Source organism: Zonotrichia albicollis, chromosome 11, assembly GCF_047830755.1.
Source record: "Zonotrichia albicollis isolate bZonAlb1 chromosome 11, bZonAlb1.hap1, whole genome shotgun sequence".
NCBI lineage: Eukaryota > Metazoa > Chordata > Aves > Passeriformes > Passerellidae > Zonotrichia > Zonotrichia albicollis.
Window position 1 is genome coordinate 15,073,630 of NC_133829.1, and position 14,987 is coordinate 15,088,616.

At 39.4% G+C, this 14,987-nt stretch overlaps 1 protein-coding gene across 4 annotated transcripts in view; it reads right to left on the minus strand.

The window, feature by feature from the left end:
- Positions 1-14,987, minus strand: part of TRPM1 (transient receptor potential cation channel subfamily M member 1) — an 86,260-nt gene that overhangs the window by 37,003 nt on the left and 34,270 nt on the right. For all 4 annotated transcript variants that reach the window (XM_074549484.1, XM_074549485.1, XM_074549482.1 and 1 more), the window contains exons 3-4: positions 951-1,030; positions 13-208 (exon numbers count right to left, since the gene is read on the minus strand). In XM_074549484.1, the coding sequence (XP_074405585.1) occupies positions 13-208; positions 951-1,030 (276 nt within the window). The remainder of the gene's footprint in view (positions 1-12; positions 209-950; positions 1,031-14,987) is intronic.

The following is a 14,987-nucleotide window of genomic DNA, read 5'->3' on the forward strand; positions in this document are numbered from 1 at the left end:
TATGCCCCTTACCATGGCCTTATTTGAATGTCCTCCTCCCTGGAATTCCAGGTTTCCATAGGCATCTGTTGGGTATGCTTGGGTGTGTTTACTGACAGACCATTTCTCTGGCTGAGCTTCCACTTGCTTCGTTTCTTCTTCATTTTTATTAGCTGTTATACTTGGAGGAGGTGGAATATGTTGGTTAATGAGCTGGCCACAGCAGCACCTGGAGGTTAAAATATGAAGTGACTTTGATTAGAGTATCTTCAAAATAAAAAAAAAACAATATCAGAAATTAGATTTTCAACTGTCCAAGAGGAATAATAGAAAAAACCCCTCATGTACACGTATGTGCCCAGAATTAACAGGCTTAGGCGTTTTTTAACATGCAAAGATAATAAAATTTACTTCACTTGTGTTATGCACTGGAAAGCTGTTCTAGGTAAAAGGCCAGGCAAGGAGGAAGAATGCAGAACAGGAGCACTGACCACCTGTTTCTTACCTGGAGGTGACAGCTTGCATGTGACATTACCTGTTCTGTTATCCACACAAGCTGGACCACAATATGCAGCTAGCCCATGGAGTAATAGTAATATTTAGAATAAGAAATCAAATCCCCCTGTCTGCTATTGTCATTGGTAATATCATACCAACTGTGAAGGATGGCACCACATTGCTGCACCCTTGCTTTCAGAATTCACTATGATTCTATTATGGTTGGCAAAGCTAGGAGCTAACAACTTACAGCCTCCCTGCTCCCAGCCTGCTGTAATGAATTTACATCTCTGTGTGACGTGTCCCATGGCTCTGTGCAGACTGGAGTGCAAGCATGACTTGTGCTTTTGTTCCTCTGTCATCTCCCTTCACAGGCAGTGACTAAACTGGGTTTCACACATCTAAAAACCCAAACAGAGTTGAGTTTCTCTGGTATTAAGCTTTTCTGTTGGAACAATAATTTCAAATGTTACCTGGTAGAGTCTTTGTTGTTAGCAATTATATAGATGCATTCTCTTTTAGAAAAGGTCTTCTCTATCCAAGCCTTCTGACCCTGAAAAGAGAGAAAGGGGGAAAAAAAGAAATGTACTGCTATATTTCTGTGTGGCAGATACAGCAACATTCACCTTCTATTTTCAGCTACTAAATTCATTACATCAGTTTTAAACACCAGATACATCTACTCATGAAGTGATGCAAATTTCTATTACTTGGATAAAATTAAAATCTCAAATGTGTCTAAAAACCCTTCTGTAGAAAGATGATGGTCTTGAAGTTTCAAGTTCTACCAAAAAATGCGCCTGCTCCTTCCTACTGCAGTAAACAGTAAACGGCCTCAGTGTAGCACAGAAAATCATTCTAAATTGTGAAATAAATAGATAATAGTATTTACTTCAAATAATGCTTTAGTATTATTCTTTGTATGCAGAAAGTTCTCAGTAACTTTCCCTTCATAACTATCTTCTCACATAATATTTTCTTACTGTAAATCAAGTTCCAGTCTTTCCTAAGGCATCTTACTCTGAATGAGATGTGTCTTGGAAGGAGCATTTTTAAATTTAAATACCCTGTGAACAGTAAAAACACAAACTCTTTGGGTATCTGTGAAACAGGAGGAAGGAAATGACCTTCAAATTGTGTTGGCCTATTATCCTGCTTGCAAACCAATTTTAAAAATTGAATTCAAAGAAGCCTTTTAACTTTAAAGAAATGAAAAATGTTAAAGACCACTCACAATTGGATAATACCAATACCTTTGCCTTGCTGATAAAAGTTGCCTCTTCTGAGTTTGAATTATGAAACACTCTTTTCAAGTTACAAGCAAATGTTGCACATTTTGCTTTAGTTTGTGCTATGGAAGTGCAATTAAATTTTTGCAGATACAGAAGCTAAAAAGGACACAACAACTTTTAGCCTAACTTAAAAAAAAAATAAAGGGATTTTTCTTAGAGAAAGAACTAAAACCCTTGCTGATTTTGACTGAAGAAAGCCAGCTGCAGATGCCAGTCAGCCGCTTTGAGACCAGCCACGCTCCGAATGCTGCACAGGCTCCAGCATGATGAACAGGGGTTTCAGAGTTCATCTTTCTCTCCCATGCAAGGAAAGAGCTGTCTTTGGAGCTCCTTTGTCTGTTGACTTGTTATTTCTTATCGGTCTTCTTCATTTACTCCACTATGTCTAAAATTACAGGGGACTACTGGAAGTTCCCTCACTGCAAGTAACTGCAAGGAAGTTGCCAAACCAAGCTTGTCCTTCATTAAAAGGGTGTCCATAATTGTTCAGGAACACAGACATTCCCCTCTCCCAGGTGCCTCTGAGCCAGTCTGGGCAGTCAGTGGCCTGGCAGATCCTGCAGCTCTGCTCTCCACTCCCATCTTGCTGATTTACCAAGGCAGAACCATCTCATGCCATTTTAGAAGGAGTTGTTGTGGCCTCACAGCACAACAGTGAGGAAGAAATAACAACTGATAGACAAAACTTCCCGTGGCTTACAGCTTTACTTGCTTTCTGAATGACAAGGCATGTACCTCAGGCATTTAGCATAAAGGGCTTAGTTATATAGCAAAATAAGAAGGAAAAGAGTATTAGATTTAATATGGAAAGGCTGTGGGGCTTAGTCAGCTTTTCTGTCTTGACTCCACAGATTCCTTCTTCAAATGAAATGAAAAAGCCTTACTTCCAAAATTATTGAGAAGGTTCTTTTCATGCGCCTTCTCGTAAGGCTGCTACAACATGACAAATTTCAGCAATAGTATTACTTGAAGTTGAGCTTAGGAAATGCTTTCGTTCTATACCATCAGAGTCCAGTTCTAGAAAAATCCAGAGAAAACATCCCCAACAGTGAGATCCCTGAGGCTCTGTGGTTTGTGGAGGTGGCGGTTAAATCAAAGAAACGCCATTTACCTGTTCAGAACGAGATTTTGCTACTTCACAAGTATTCAGGCAGTACAAAATATTCAGAGATCCAAATATAGTCTATTTGATTTGAATTACAGTAATTTTTTAAAATTATTCCTAAAGTACACAAATGTACAAAGTGTACAAATTTACTGCTGTTTCATAACTATGTCCAGTGTTGTTACTTCTCACATACACCATATTAGTTAACGAACTGTAACATAATCAAAAGAGCTTAACAGGAACCTGTTACAGAGCTTACATAATTTCTGTACTTCTAGAATTGTACATATTTAATTTTTAAAATAATTTGATTATCTTGTTTTATATATTCTAAACATATTCACTTCCCCCACCTGATTAAAACTTCCAAATTCTGTGTGGTCTCTGGCAACTCTTTGACTAAGTGACACAAAAGCCAAATCAATCCCACAGTGCAGGAAACACTTTCACAATAAAAACCATAACAGATGCTGCACACTTAATTGTTCTGTAGAGAATACTGGAAAATGCAATCTAGAAATATCAAATCAGGTTGGATTGTTACACCACACCAGTGAATATTGCTTTACCTTATTCCTTGTAGCTTACCAAAGCACAGAGATCCTTTTGCTGTTTTGAGCATGTTAAAAATAGTTAATTAACCATTGATTAAGTCACAGACTTAACATCTGTGTTTGGAAGGAAGCTTTTGCATCTTGGTATCTAAAAGGAGCTCTACAAACAGCTGCACTCTCAGCTGTTAAACCCCTTCTCAGAGGAGGGCTCTTATCTACGGCTGCATTGGAAAAGCCTTGGATACTCACCCCAGAACCCCGTTAGCAATCAGCCGCTGCAGGCACTGCACAGGGACAGCACATTGTGCTCTACTGGCTTATTTTCCTGTGCTAATGAGAGGAAGGCAAAAGCAGGCATTACAGACTGGGGAAATAAAAACCTCAGCACATTTGGTCAGCCTTTGAAGTTTCGCTGCTTTTGTCTGTTTAATCTGCTTAACCAAAGCTTCATTATAATCCAGTGCAAATACTTGAGCAGGAACATTTGCTGTCAGAAAATGGGCACTTTCTCCACTTACTTTGTACAGATTCTGTACATTTCTCTCTCTGGACTGAAAAGCTCTTGGTCTTTCAAGGAAAAATGTAAGTACACATACTGTCTCTTGTGAGAATGAAAAAACAGTAAGAACTTTTTAACAGCCTTGGCATGGATGAATTGTTATAGGACTTTGATAGATCAGCTACAGTTTTCAGACCAACAGCCAGTGGTGGTTTTCCATACATCTCTGAAGAAAACAAAAAAACTAGATCCCAGCTTGTTGACAGTAGTGAAGATCAAACTTGCTTGTTACTGCAAATCCTGAATGTATTACTTAGAACCTAGTTTTGGTGAAAACACATTTCAGATGTTCAGTGGTATATTTGTTCTCCACTATGTAAACTGGCAACAGGTCTCCTAAGCTATGATTAAAAAAAAACCCCAAACCACTGCTAGTTCATGTACTTCAGCCTAGAAGCCAATATGCTGCTGAGAAACAGCATGAACTAATACTGGATTTATATTATTCCATTCTAGGGTTTTGCTAGCTGTCTTTAGCATTATAAAGTTATCCTCCTCAGAAACAAAAGGAAATCAGTATAACTGCTTTGTAAATCACAGAGTAACAAAAGCAAGACCCTAAACCACTAGTCACCTTACTAAAATAGGAACTAATAAACACAAGAACTAGTTCTAAAAAGACCAATTATCCTTTGACTAGTGCAAATGAATTACACTATTTGCTGAGAGAAAAGCAACTGAATCATCTTAGCTGCAGCAACTGAAGAGAATTTTCTCTCCCACACATAGATAATTTCAGTTTTCTACTAAATTAACATTATATTTTATGTATTTCACTTCATATATAACCAAGCATTCAGTAAAGAAGCTCTTGGCCTGAATTTCAGGCTGTACCACCACCAAGCCTGCAGCCCTGTTTCACTGCACATTTATGCAACAGCAACAGGTGGGCTATGCACCAATAAATACATCCCTGGAGAATCTCCAAGGAGGCAATCCAGACAGGAGAGGAAAGCCACTGGAAACATCATGCAGCAAACTCTTGCATGACATTGTGTCACCAGAAGCTGTGAATTTCAGTAGAGATATACCCCTGGAGGATGGCACAGCATTTAGTGGTTGTGATGAATGTAATGACCAGCAAAAGGAGTGGAAGAATTTGGGGAGGGACGGGGGGCAAGGATGAGGGTCTGCTTTGCCACTGGGGCACACCCAAAGGCCAAGCAGGTCTAAAAGCAGGACTGAGCTCTGTGAGCTCCAATGACCCCCAGAGTGCTGCTCCTGGAGCAGGGACTCGTGTCCTTGCTCGATGGCTTGGCTTGCTTGAACTGGGCACAGGATGGGACAGGGCTTGGCCTCACCTTGGAGCTGCAGAGCTTCTGCTCTCACAGCTCAGAGGCACCTGGGGCACAAGGGAGGAGCACGTATTCCACAGCTGCTGCTCTCCAGAGAGGTTTAGCCTGGGCCAGGCCCAGCTGGTGAGCAGGCATGAGAACAGCAGGGCTTGGTGCATCGATGGGGATTGGAGATGCAGACAGTGCCTGGTGCACAAATGCACTGAGGGAGCAGGCAGGGGACCGAACAAATGTATGTCATGAATAATACAGGGTCTGACAGAGCTGCTCAGGCTAAGTCAAGCACACAATAATACAAAAATGGATCTGGCTGGGCAGCAGAGCTTACATCTGTGGACTAGTACAAATTATTTTGACCAATATCTTGTTAAGATGTGGACTGACTTGTTGTCATTTATGGAAACATTCATCTGTAGCCCTGTTAACACCATCTGACCAACTTTTCAGGTAATCCTCCTATGGCTTGCAGTATGCTGCAGAAAAGGTGGCATTACCACAGAAATCAAATCTCAACTGTGTTGCTCAATCATAAAATTAGAATGCTCTACAGAATTAAACCGGGATATTTATGCTAGATTTGAGCACAGGGATGTTTGCCTTGATGAGATAGTGAAAGAAAGAAGTAATCTGAATGTGAAATGAAATTCCTATCAAGGGCATCTGCACTCTTACTTAAAAGAAAGTAAATAAGAACACTAAACAGTTGAGAGAAAAAATAAATCATTATATAAACAGAATCTCTGTTATCTGGAACTTAAATCCTGACATGAGAACAATTTCTATTTTGTGCTGCCTTTAAATGCAACATCCCAATTACACTATTCATCATCCTTCTTCGCTTTGAAGGAACAGTTTTTCCAAGTGCCCAACTAATTAATCTTTCAGGTGATTAGTTCTGCCTAGAAATTACATTCCTCCTAATAACAAGGTCTTGCTCAGAGAAAAATCCTCCAAACTATGTGATGTATGTTAATAGCCAATCTTGTAGCCACTCAAAAACTGGTAAGATTTTACTGAAAAGTTATTCATTGCTAAATAAGTACAGGGCATGAAATCAAAATGCTGTTTTGAATTTGTGTTATGCCACAAAGAAGCCAGAGCCACGAACAATGTCCCCAACTACAGAACACAGCAACAGCCTATGAATCTACAAAATTCCCAAAACTCTTGTTAGCATGAGTTCTATCAAAAATCTATTTGTAGAACCAAGAATAGCTTTAGTAATTATTAGAATATGAAGTACCAAACAACACCCAAGAGAAAGAGGATCTCTTATATTCTTTTGCTAATAAGAGCATCAAGAAGGGATTTGTAACAGTTTAAAGATTCTTTCAAATAAAATCCTATTTGCTCAAGACAATTCTTACTCTTAGTGATACAGAGAGTTCTGTCAAATTTTATATGTGATCTTGAGACAGTCAGCCCACTGTGTTTTTCATATTGTTCAATTTGAATCCATGCACTTGTAGCAACTTTGTCAAGGAGCCACTGGTTCTGTGGTAGAGACTAACACACACCAGGCAGGATGGCAGTGTCTGTAAGCAGGGCAAGCAATGCTGTTATTTCAAATTGAGGCCAGAAATCCCTCCTGCTGCTGGTGTGCAAACCAGAAAATGATGCTACACTGCACAGAGAGCTGTAAGGAGCTTTCATGGCTTCATTACACTCTGTGTTCCTGGAGAGGCACAGCAGACATTAGCCGTAAAAAGAAAATTTTTCCATTTTCTCTCCACGTTCATTAACTGAGGGACACAGTTTGCAAAGCATGCAAGTAAGAAGTAACAAGCTCCTTTTTCAAAGCTAAGATGATTCTGCTGCACCTCTGAGAGATACACAGCACTTCCCCAGAGGCTTTGCAGTGTGAAAAACAGCTACAGCCTCAGGAGCACAGCAGCCTGGCTGCCTCTCACATGGTGGAGAGCCCCAGCTCCAGCACCAAGTCCATGGAGGCACAGGAACAAAGTGCTGGATGGGCTCCTACAGAGAGGCAGGCACAGCCCAGCACTAATGTAACTACACTGCTAATGAAACTATAATAAACCAACCTAAAGAACCATTTGGAGTGCACTGCAGCACAGCCTGGCTCAGCACATGCCTGGGGAGATCATACCCTGTGTAGTTTTGCAGTACGGAATTTTTCTGTGCAGAATACAAAAGAAATTCACTGACAACCTCACACACCATATCTACCACATTTTAAGGAAGCAAAAGGCATTCCTGCAACAGCTTGTCCTTTCCCTTACTGCACCAAATTTCAGGGAAGACATGCTAACAATAATGTTAATCTCCATTTGTTACTTATTCCAGTTCTGTTAATACCTTGCTAAGTCCTCCTCTTGCCTTTAGCCCTCCTGTCTGGATGCTTGGGAGATGGGGAACACAAACACCAGCCTGTGCTGAGCCTCTGCACCTTCTCCCCAAAGCACCTTCAGCCCAGAGACAAACACCAGCCTGTGCTGAGCCTCTGCACCTTCTCCCCAAAGCACCTTCAGCCCAGAGACACTCCACAGGCCAAGTTTTACTCCCAGATCTCACACACTAACCAAGACACTGAGATGGGAAGTGGTGACCAACCTCACCTAAGTGACCTCTCTCAAGAGGTCTGATACTGCAGGATGGACGAGCAGGGAGAGACAGTAAGCAGCCTCTAACATTATATTAGCCAAACAGCCTGGTAATTCCTAGTCTCATCTGTAACATATTTTTGTTGATAATTTTTATTTAAAAATTTAAGATGACCCTGGTATCTAGTTCTGACAAGGCTCAGGAATGTTTTTTGTACTGTAACTATTATCTGTCTTGGCTAATATAAAGACTCTGTTAGATAATATTTTCAAAAGAAGTCAGGGTACTTCCAGATTATTTGCATGTGGGCTATTTCTCTTAAACTATTCTAAACTATGAGCCTTTAGTACAGGCCATTCATTCTAACCTGAAATATAAAACTGCTATTATAATGAAAACCCCTGGGATTCAACACCCCCAACAGCAAACTTTCCTTTATGCAATTCATCAACACTTATGAAATCATGATCAACATGACAAGGTACTTCCCTTAATACAAAACTAAGCCTGAGAATAGTTCTCACTAAAACTACCCACATACCTAATTCTCCTGGTTATTTGTGGTTTAGAAAATTGTATCAATAGATGTTAATCATGCCTACAGAAAAGACTAGCCTACACTTACATGCAGATGCAAAAAACATTGATTAGGACTAGAATATTGCCTCCATCAGTGAGATCTGGGTCATTCGAGTCTGCATTATTAAGAATAATGACTTATTATAAATAATTGGAGTATAAATAATCAAAGATGTGCTTGCTGTTTGGAAAAGGACTGAAAGTATAAGCACTTCTTTGATTTATGAGATTACAAGTTCCTAGTTCAGAGAGAACTATACAACTTCTGACAAGTCAGCTTGTCATGCTGATTTTTCATTAATGACATAATAGTATGGTTTGAGACCTTTTTCTTTATGAAATAGGACAAACCACAAATGTAAAACAACTGAAGAAAATGACTACATGTTGCATGGAACATTACCCATCCATGAGAGTTTGTTCTCAATGCACAGTTGTAGTTAGTACTACTTGAAGGGCAAAGCACAAAAAACAGCTGGGCTTGAAGAATTTGTTACACTGAGATTTTCAAAATGTGTGACAAAAAGCCAGTACTTAGGGCATGCACATTAATAAAACACAATTTAAAATTGCTATGAAGCAACATTTCTATATTCACATGTGAAGAATATATGCATATCTCAGAAGTCTCTCAATTCTGGAGATGCTGAACAAATACGTATTTTGAGAAAAGATACTATAATATTTAGTTCTGCTGCGTACTATAAATATGCACCCTTTTGGAAATATGTATGTAATACACTAGTTAGCCAATCTATCTCTGGAGAAATTAACATTTGTTTGCAGCACACAGTTTTCCTGACAGCAAGATTCTTCAGGTAGAATTCTGTTAAAGAGTTTGAGCTGTTGAAAATTTGCAACTTTCTGTGGCTAATTTCACACTCGGTAGAGCAATTTTTTTCTGGGCATTAGCTAAGAGCTAAAACCTTCCATAGAACATGCCACAATCAGATGCATTTTATTCCCTGCTGCTTTCTGTCATTTTCAAAAAAAAAAATTCCAGCTATTTAAACTCTTGGGTTGCAGGGTTTGCACAAAATTATTTCTCATAATCTTTCAGAAATCCTTATAAAAGCATTGGAATTTAAGGTTTAAATTATTTCCTGCAGACTCTAAATACTTATGTTTGAAATATTGCATTTTGTACACCAGAGAGTGGCCAACATTCATTGGGAACTTCCTGAAAACCTGAATATTTCAGTGCTGAAATAATTACAGAGGGTGAGGGCAATGGGAGACTGCAGAGCTTACAGTTTTCAGAAAATCTGGCCAATCTTTTCAGTCCTTATGCACCTAAAACCCATGAAGAGGCGAGTGAAGAGAACTAGCGGGTGCCATAGAACAGAAAACAGTATGTCCAGTGATGTTCCTGGACTTTTTTATCATGGTGCACAGCACATTGTTCCTTCTCTTTAAAATCCATTGTTTTAATCCATTATCTATCCATGATTTGAATTAGAGTGATAGTAGGGAAAAGCTATAACAAAAGTTTCCATTTTCTGGATTTAATCTGTTATCAAAAATGGAAAAGAAAACTTTTAAATCCTGAATTGGAGGAGCTAAAGGAGACTGGAATAGCCAGGAGCTGTTTCCATGGCTGTCTCTGCTCAGCAGGGGACGGGTGCCCGCTCAGGGCCCAGTGGGACCACAGGAAAGGGCGGGAAGGACACAACAGCGGGTGGGAGCTTCTCTGGGGCCATGATTGGAAGAGCTGGGGGGAACAAGGGCCAAACCTGGGCTTCCTTGGCTCCTCAATCTCTTGAAAGATTGGTGTGGGGATACTCAGAGATCACAGGTAGGTTGGGGCCCTGTGAGACCTCTCACCTCCCAGCCCAATGAGCTTTATGGCAGGAATGCATTTCTTCACACGACAGCAGCAGCACTGTGGGTACGAATGTGATGGGGCAGCTGATGTTTGTTAAATGTATTTCACTGGGGAACCTCCTTCATGGCCAGCACTCACTGAGGTGGGGAAAATTCGGCACTTTTCCTGTTCCAAGACTTCCTTAATACCTGACCTACCATAAGACCTTGATAAATTCTGGAAACAAATACACACAGAAGAAAGCTTGCTCATCAGAAGGCATATTGCCACAAGAGAGCTCCATAAAGTAATATTACTGGCTAATTTTGAAAACCCAGAACAGCCCCCCAAAAATGAAAAATCACAACCTACAAAATAAAGAAAACTCCAGAACTCCTTCCCCATTTTTTGCAGAGGTAGCTTGAAATTAGCATTCAAAATATTGAAATATGTGAGGTACGTGGTGTTTCTTTGCCAGTATTTCAACATCACATTACAGTCACGCTCACGCAATTTTTTAATTTTGAGGTGTTGAGACATCATTTTTGGACCTGAAAACTCATTTTGCCTTCTTGCATCTAGTACTTCATGTTTCACATCCTTCAAAATGAGAAATCTAAGAAGAAGTCTAATCAGATCAAGGGAATTATCTGCGTCCCATCGGCTGCAGGTCACTACGCAGCTCTTCGGCACAAATTTCAGTTGTGCACATCGCTGTGACAAAAGGTAGAAGACTATCAGGAATGAAATGAAAAATGATTTAAAATCATGTCCTACCTGCTCGTCCCTGGAAGTGTTTCAGAGTTTGGAAAGATGAATTACAGCTAGAATAAATAAAGTGCATTTAACTCTGCGCTTCTGTCCCATCTTTCTGTTTATTGTTCAGACGTCTCATTCATCTTACTGTTAGGACTTCCAGTCTCTGAAGTTCATGAGAATTCCCAAGGAGATGGGTTTCCACCACTTTAAGAAGAGAATCTCATATGATAAGCATGTGAGCAGCTTCTTTGTTCAAACCAATCTCATGACTCCCTTTGAAGGTAATCCTTTAGAAGTCTCATGACCCATCTCTCTGCCCAGAGGGTATTTTCATCTCATGGTGGAACAAGGCACAACAAATCTACTTTGATAGTGCCCAAATCTCCAATTTGTTAAACCTCCTTTCCTCTCTTCAAACAGTGGATGTACTTGCTGTAAAAATGCCGGCGCTGCAGAAAGGCTAAAGCAGGAGCTGAAACTTTTAATTTGAAGTATCTCCTCCCTTCTGCTAAAATATCAACGCTATTTGCATAATTGAGACAATTGGACATAATAGTCCTTTCAGGGGTCCTCATTAGATGTACAGCTCTACATTCTTTGAAAAGAAGAAAAAAGGAGGTCATACAGCATTAATTATATCTAATCCTTTTTAGAACAATTTGAAGTTGGGCAAAATGCTGTACTAAAACAGCTGAAGTCGTAAATAAGCCATTAATTTTGTAACTTTACATATCACATGCATTTTCATACCCTGTTGCCTTTGTCAATATAATTAATTCCTTTGCTGACAAGGGCTTTTTTGCATCTTCTAATACTTTAAAACCACGAATGGCAGAGGACAATGTGTGTTGCAGGTAATTTTTGTTCTAACTTTCAACATTTGCCTCGATGAGCTAGGGGCCAAAGTAATTGCCATAATGCAACAGATAAGGGTGAGATCCAGAATCACATCTAAGGATCCTGCTCTCTGGAGCTAAAGGCTGCCTGCCTGTTCTTGCTGCACTGCACTGTTAGACTGTAAACTTATTTCCCTGATCCTATAACTTATCTTCAATCTACTGAACATGTACTCACCTATGGCTGGCAACAAAATGTTTTACAGGTCTAATTTGAAGTTCTGTCTGCCCTAAATGGCAAAGTGTGCAGCTGAAGCAGCTTTGGTTTAGAACCAGATCCTGGGCTTCCTAGTGAGACAAAGTTCCTGCCAGTTTAGAAAAAGGCTGGAGGATGGAAGATTCTTGAAAGGTCAGCACAGAAACGGAGGGAGGACACACAATGAAGTCCACAGATGTTTCTTTTTCCAGGGGAAATCAAATTTGAGAGGCCTTTATGGATGTCTATTATATAGAATGTGGGGTACTCTGTGAGCTAGAAAAGGATGACCTATTGGACAAGAAATATTATCAAAGATATATAAGCCAAAGAATTAATACAAAAAGGTGATTTGGGCACTTAACTCCCTTTTGAAAATGGAACATGGACATGGAATGTGGTATGTTTTTTTGGCTAGGTACTCCATAACAATGGAAGTTACTAAGCAATTAATTCCTCTCTGCTGCTGAACAAGTTCTCTTTGGCCAGCCATTATGTAAGAAAGGGAGTTGTATCTACAGCACCTACACTTATAAGGCATGATACATTTTAAGAACAAATATGGGAAACATCATTAATGTGCGTTTTGTTCTGCCATCTGTTAGCCCAAACTGCAATGACAGAAACACACACCTGAGAAAGTACAGCACTCATAAAAATCAAACACAAGTTTTGCAGATTTTTTCCTTATCGGAAATTTGGACCTGTAGCCTGCCAGCGTTCCCCTTTGGGAACACCATAACTGCTCTGACACCTCAGTTCAAGTGTAAGACTCAAGAAAGGCAACCAAGACGTGCATCGACCCAAAAAGAACAAAATTGTAACTGTTAAAGACTTCAGTTTAAGGTGACTGAGATCAAAGACCTCTCTACAGGCAATAGGAACACTTTCCTCACTTGCTACTGCAAATAAAGAAGTTTGGATGATGTTAAAAACCACAGTTTTCAGATGTAGCATTTTAAGCAATGCCACAGCTTGTCAGGATGCCTACACTGAATGTTCTGAACAGTACTTCAAATAGCACATAATTCTCTCTCTCTAAAAATATAATGATAATACCACAATAGTTGTAGAATACAATAGGAATTAACCAGCATGTTCCAGGGGTGGGCTGGGGAACAGCCCTGTGAAAGCAAAGGGCCTTATACACAATGTGTGTAAAATAAACCATAACCAAGTTGGCTAAAAACCTAATAAATGTGCACTTCTGTTGTTAAGGGCACACTGTCTGCTGTGCTTACTGTCTGAAAAGCCTATGACAAAATTCTGCATGGTAAGAGGAAGAAACTGCTGGCATTTAATTCTAAATGTATAATTCTGCCAAGTTCAGCCAAAGTGCTCATTCAGAGTTCAAAGGAATAACACACATGAGTGAAAAAAATTACATTCTCAGAGAAAAGGCCACTAGACAAAGGATAGTTTTCATGGATGCCTGCACTCATACTATGGGAAGGCTCACAGCACTTGGAGTTTGTTTAGTGACATGGCTTGATATAAATGCAGTGTGAAGGAAAGGGATAAAGATATGCATCTCTGCTGCCCTCACTGTGACTGTCTCAGAAAAAAATTCCCTTGGTTTCCAACAGTACCCACATGCTTACAGGGAGTAAGCAGCAAGGAAGAACTCATTAATTTGGTTTTACTGATTTAAACAATATTTTCATATATGATAAAGAGTTCATCCCAAAAAAGCTTTAATTACATCCTTCGCTGTAAAATCACACCCCTATTACTCCCACCACCAAAATAAAATAAAAATAAAATAAATATTTTTAATATATATTAAAAAAATAAAATAAAAAAATATAATAAAAATAAAAATATTCTTGCTTCACTGACAGCAAACAACTTGTTTATTTTCAAAAATGAACAGGTTTTATCACAAGAGCTGTAAATCCAATACCTGGGTAATCAGTTATATTTATGTAGGAATAATGGGCAGCTCACATAACTTTTCCCAAGTGGTAAGTTTTGTTTGGCATGCTTGATAGCTCACTTACTGAATGCAGCCAATAGCCTTTCTAATAAAAAGATAAAACACATGACACTGCTCTGATCAGATGCATTTGCTGGTGTGTCCCAAATGTGTGTCTATCAATGAAATCAACACCATGTACCATTTCTTATCAGATACTTACTGGTGTTGAAAATACTCTCCTAATAAAAGCAAATTAATTCAAATAGTACGAAGGGAACCTTTCCCCCTGAATTTATTCTCCCGCAGTGTTTATGTAACATTCTCTGAGAGCTTTCAAGACATATCATATAGACACTCATCCATACACAGATCAAAAGTAAAATTCATGGACAGCAAATGGATGAGCTGAACTTTGACATACTAAAATACACCATAAGATGCAATGTCTTAGTTTTTTTGTGTAAGACTATTTGTAAAACTCTACATGAGTAGGAACCGAGACAGACTTCATGAAAAACACCTAAGGTAAATACTGTCTTCCTTTCCACAGCCATGATCAGACCAAAACCAAACTTGAAATGCCCCAGTAAACTATAAATGCCAAAGTCACAAAGGATTGAGCAGTAATTACAATGGGACATAATTCAGAAATGTTGAAGAAGGGGAGAGGATGGCAAAACCACAAAACACAGTGTCAAAATCCCCTTGGATCCAAGTTTCATCATTTGAGAGGAACCAAACGCTGCTTACAAACCAAACCTGTTGTCATATCAGAGAAAAATTGCAGCTCTAGGAAGCCTCTATTGCTTTTATAGCTGAATTAAAGCTTGAACTTATGACCAGGGTTTCACAGAATAAACCACTACTAACTGGTGAGAATTGTGATGAGCATAAATACAAATGTCACAGCTATACATGCCAGAATAGATGAGAAATGATGAGATAATCATCATGTCAGTGCAACTGCTGGTGAGGTGGCTGTGGT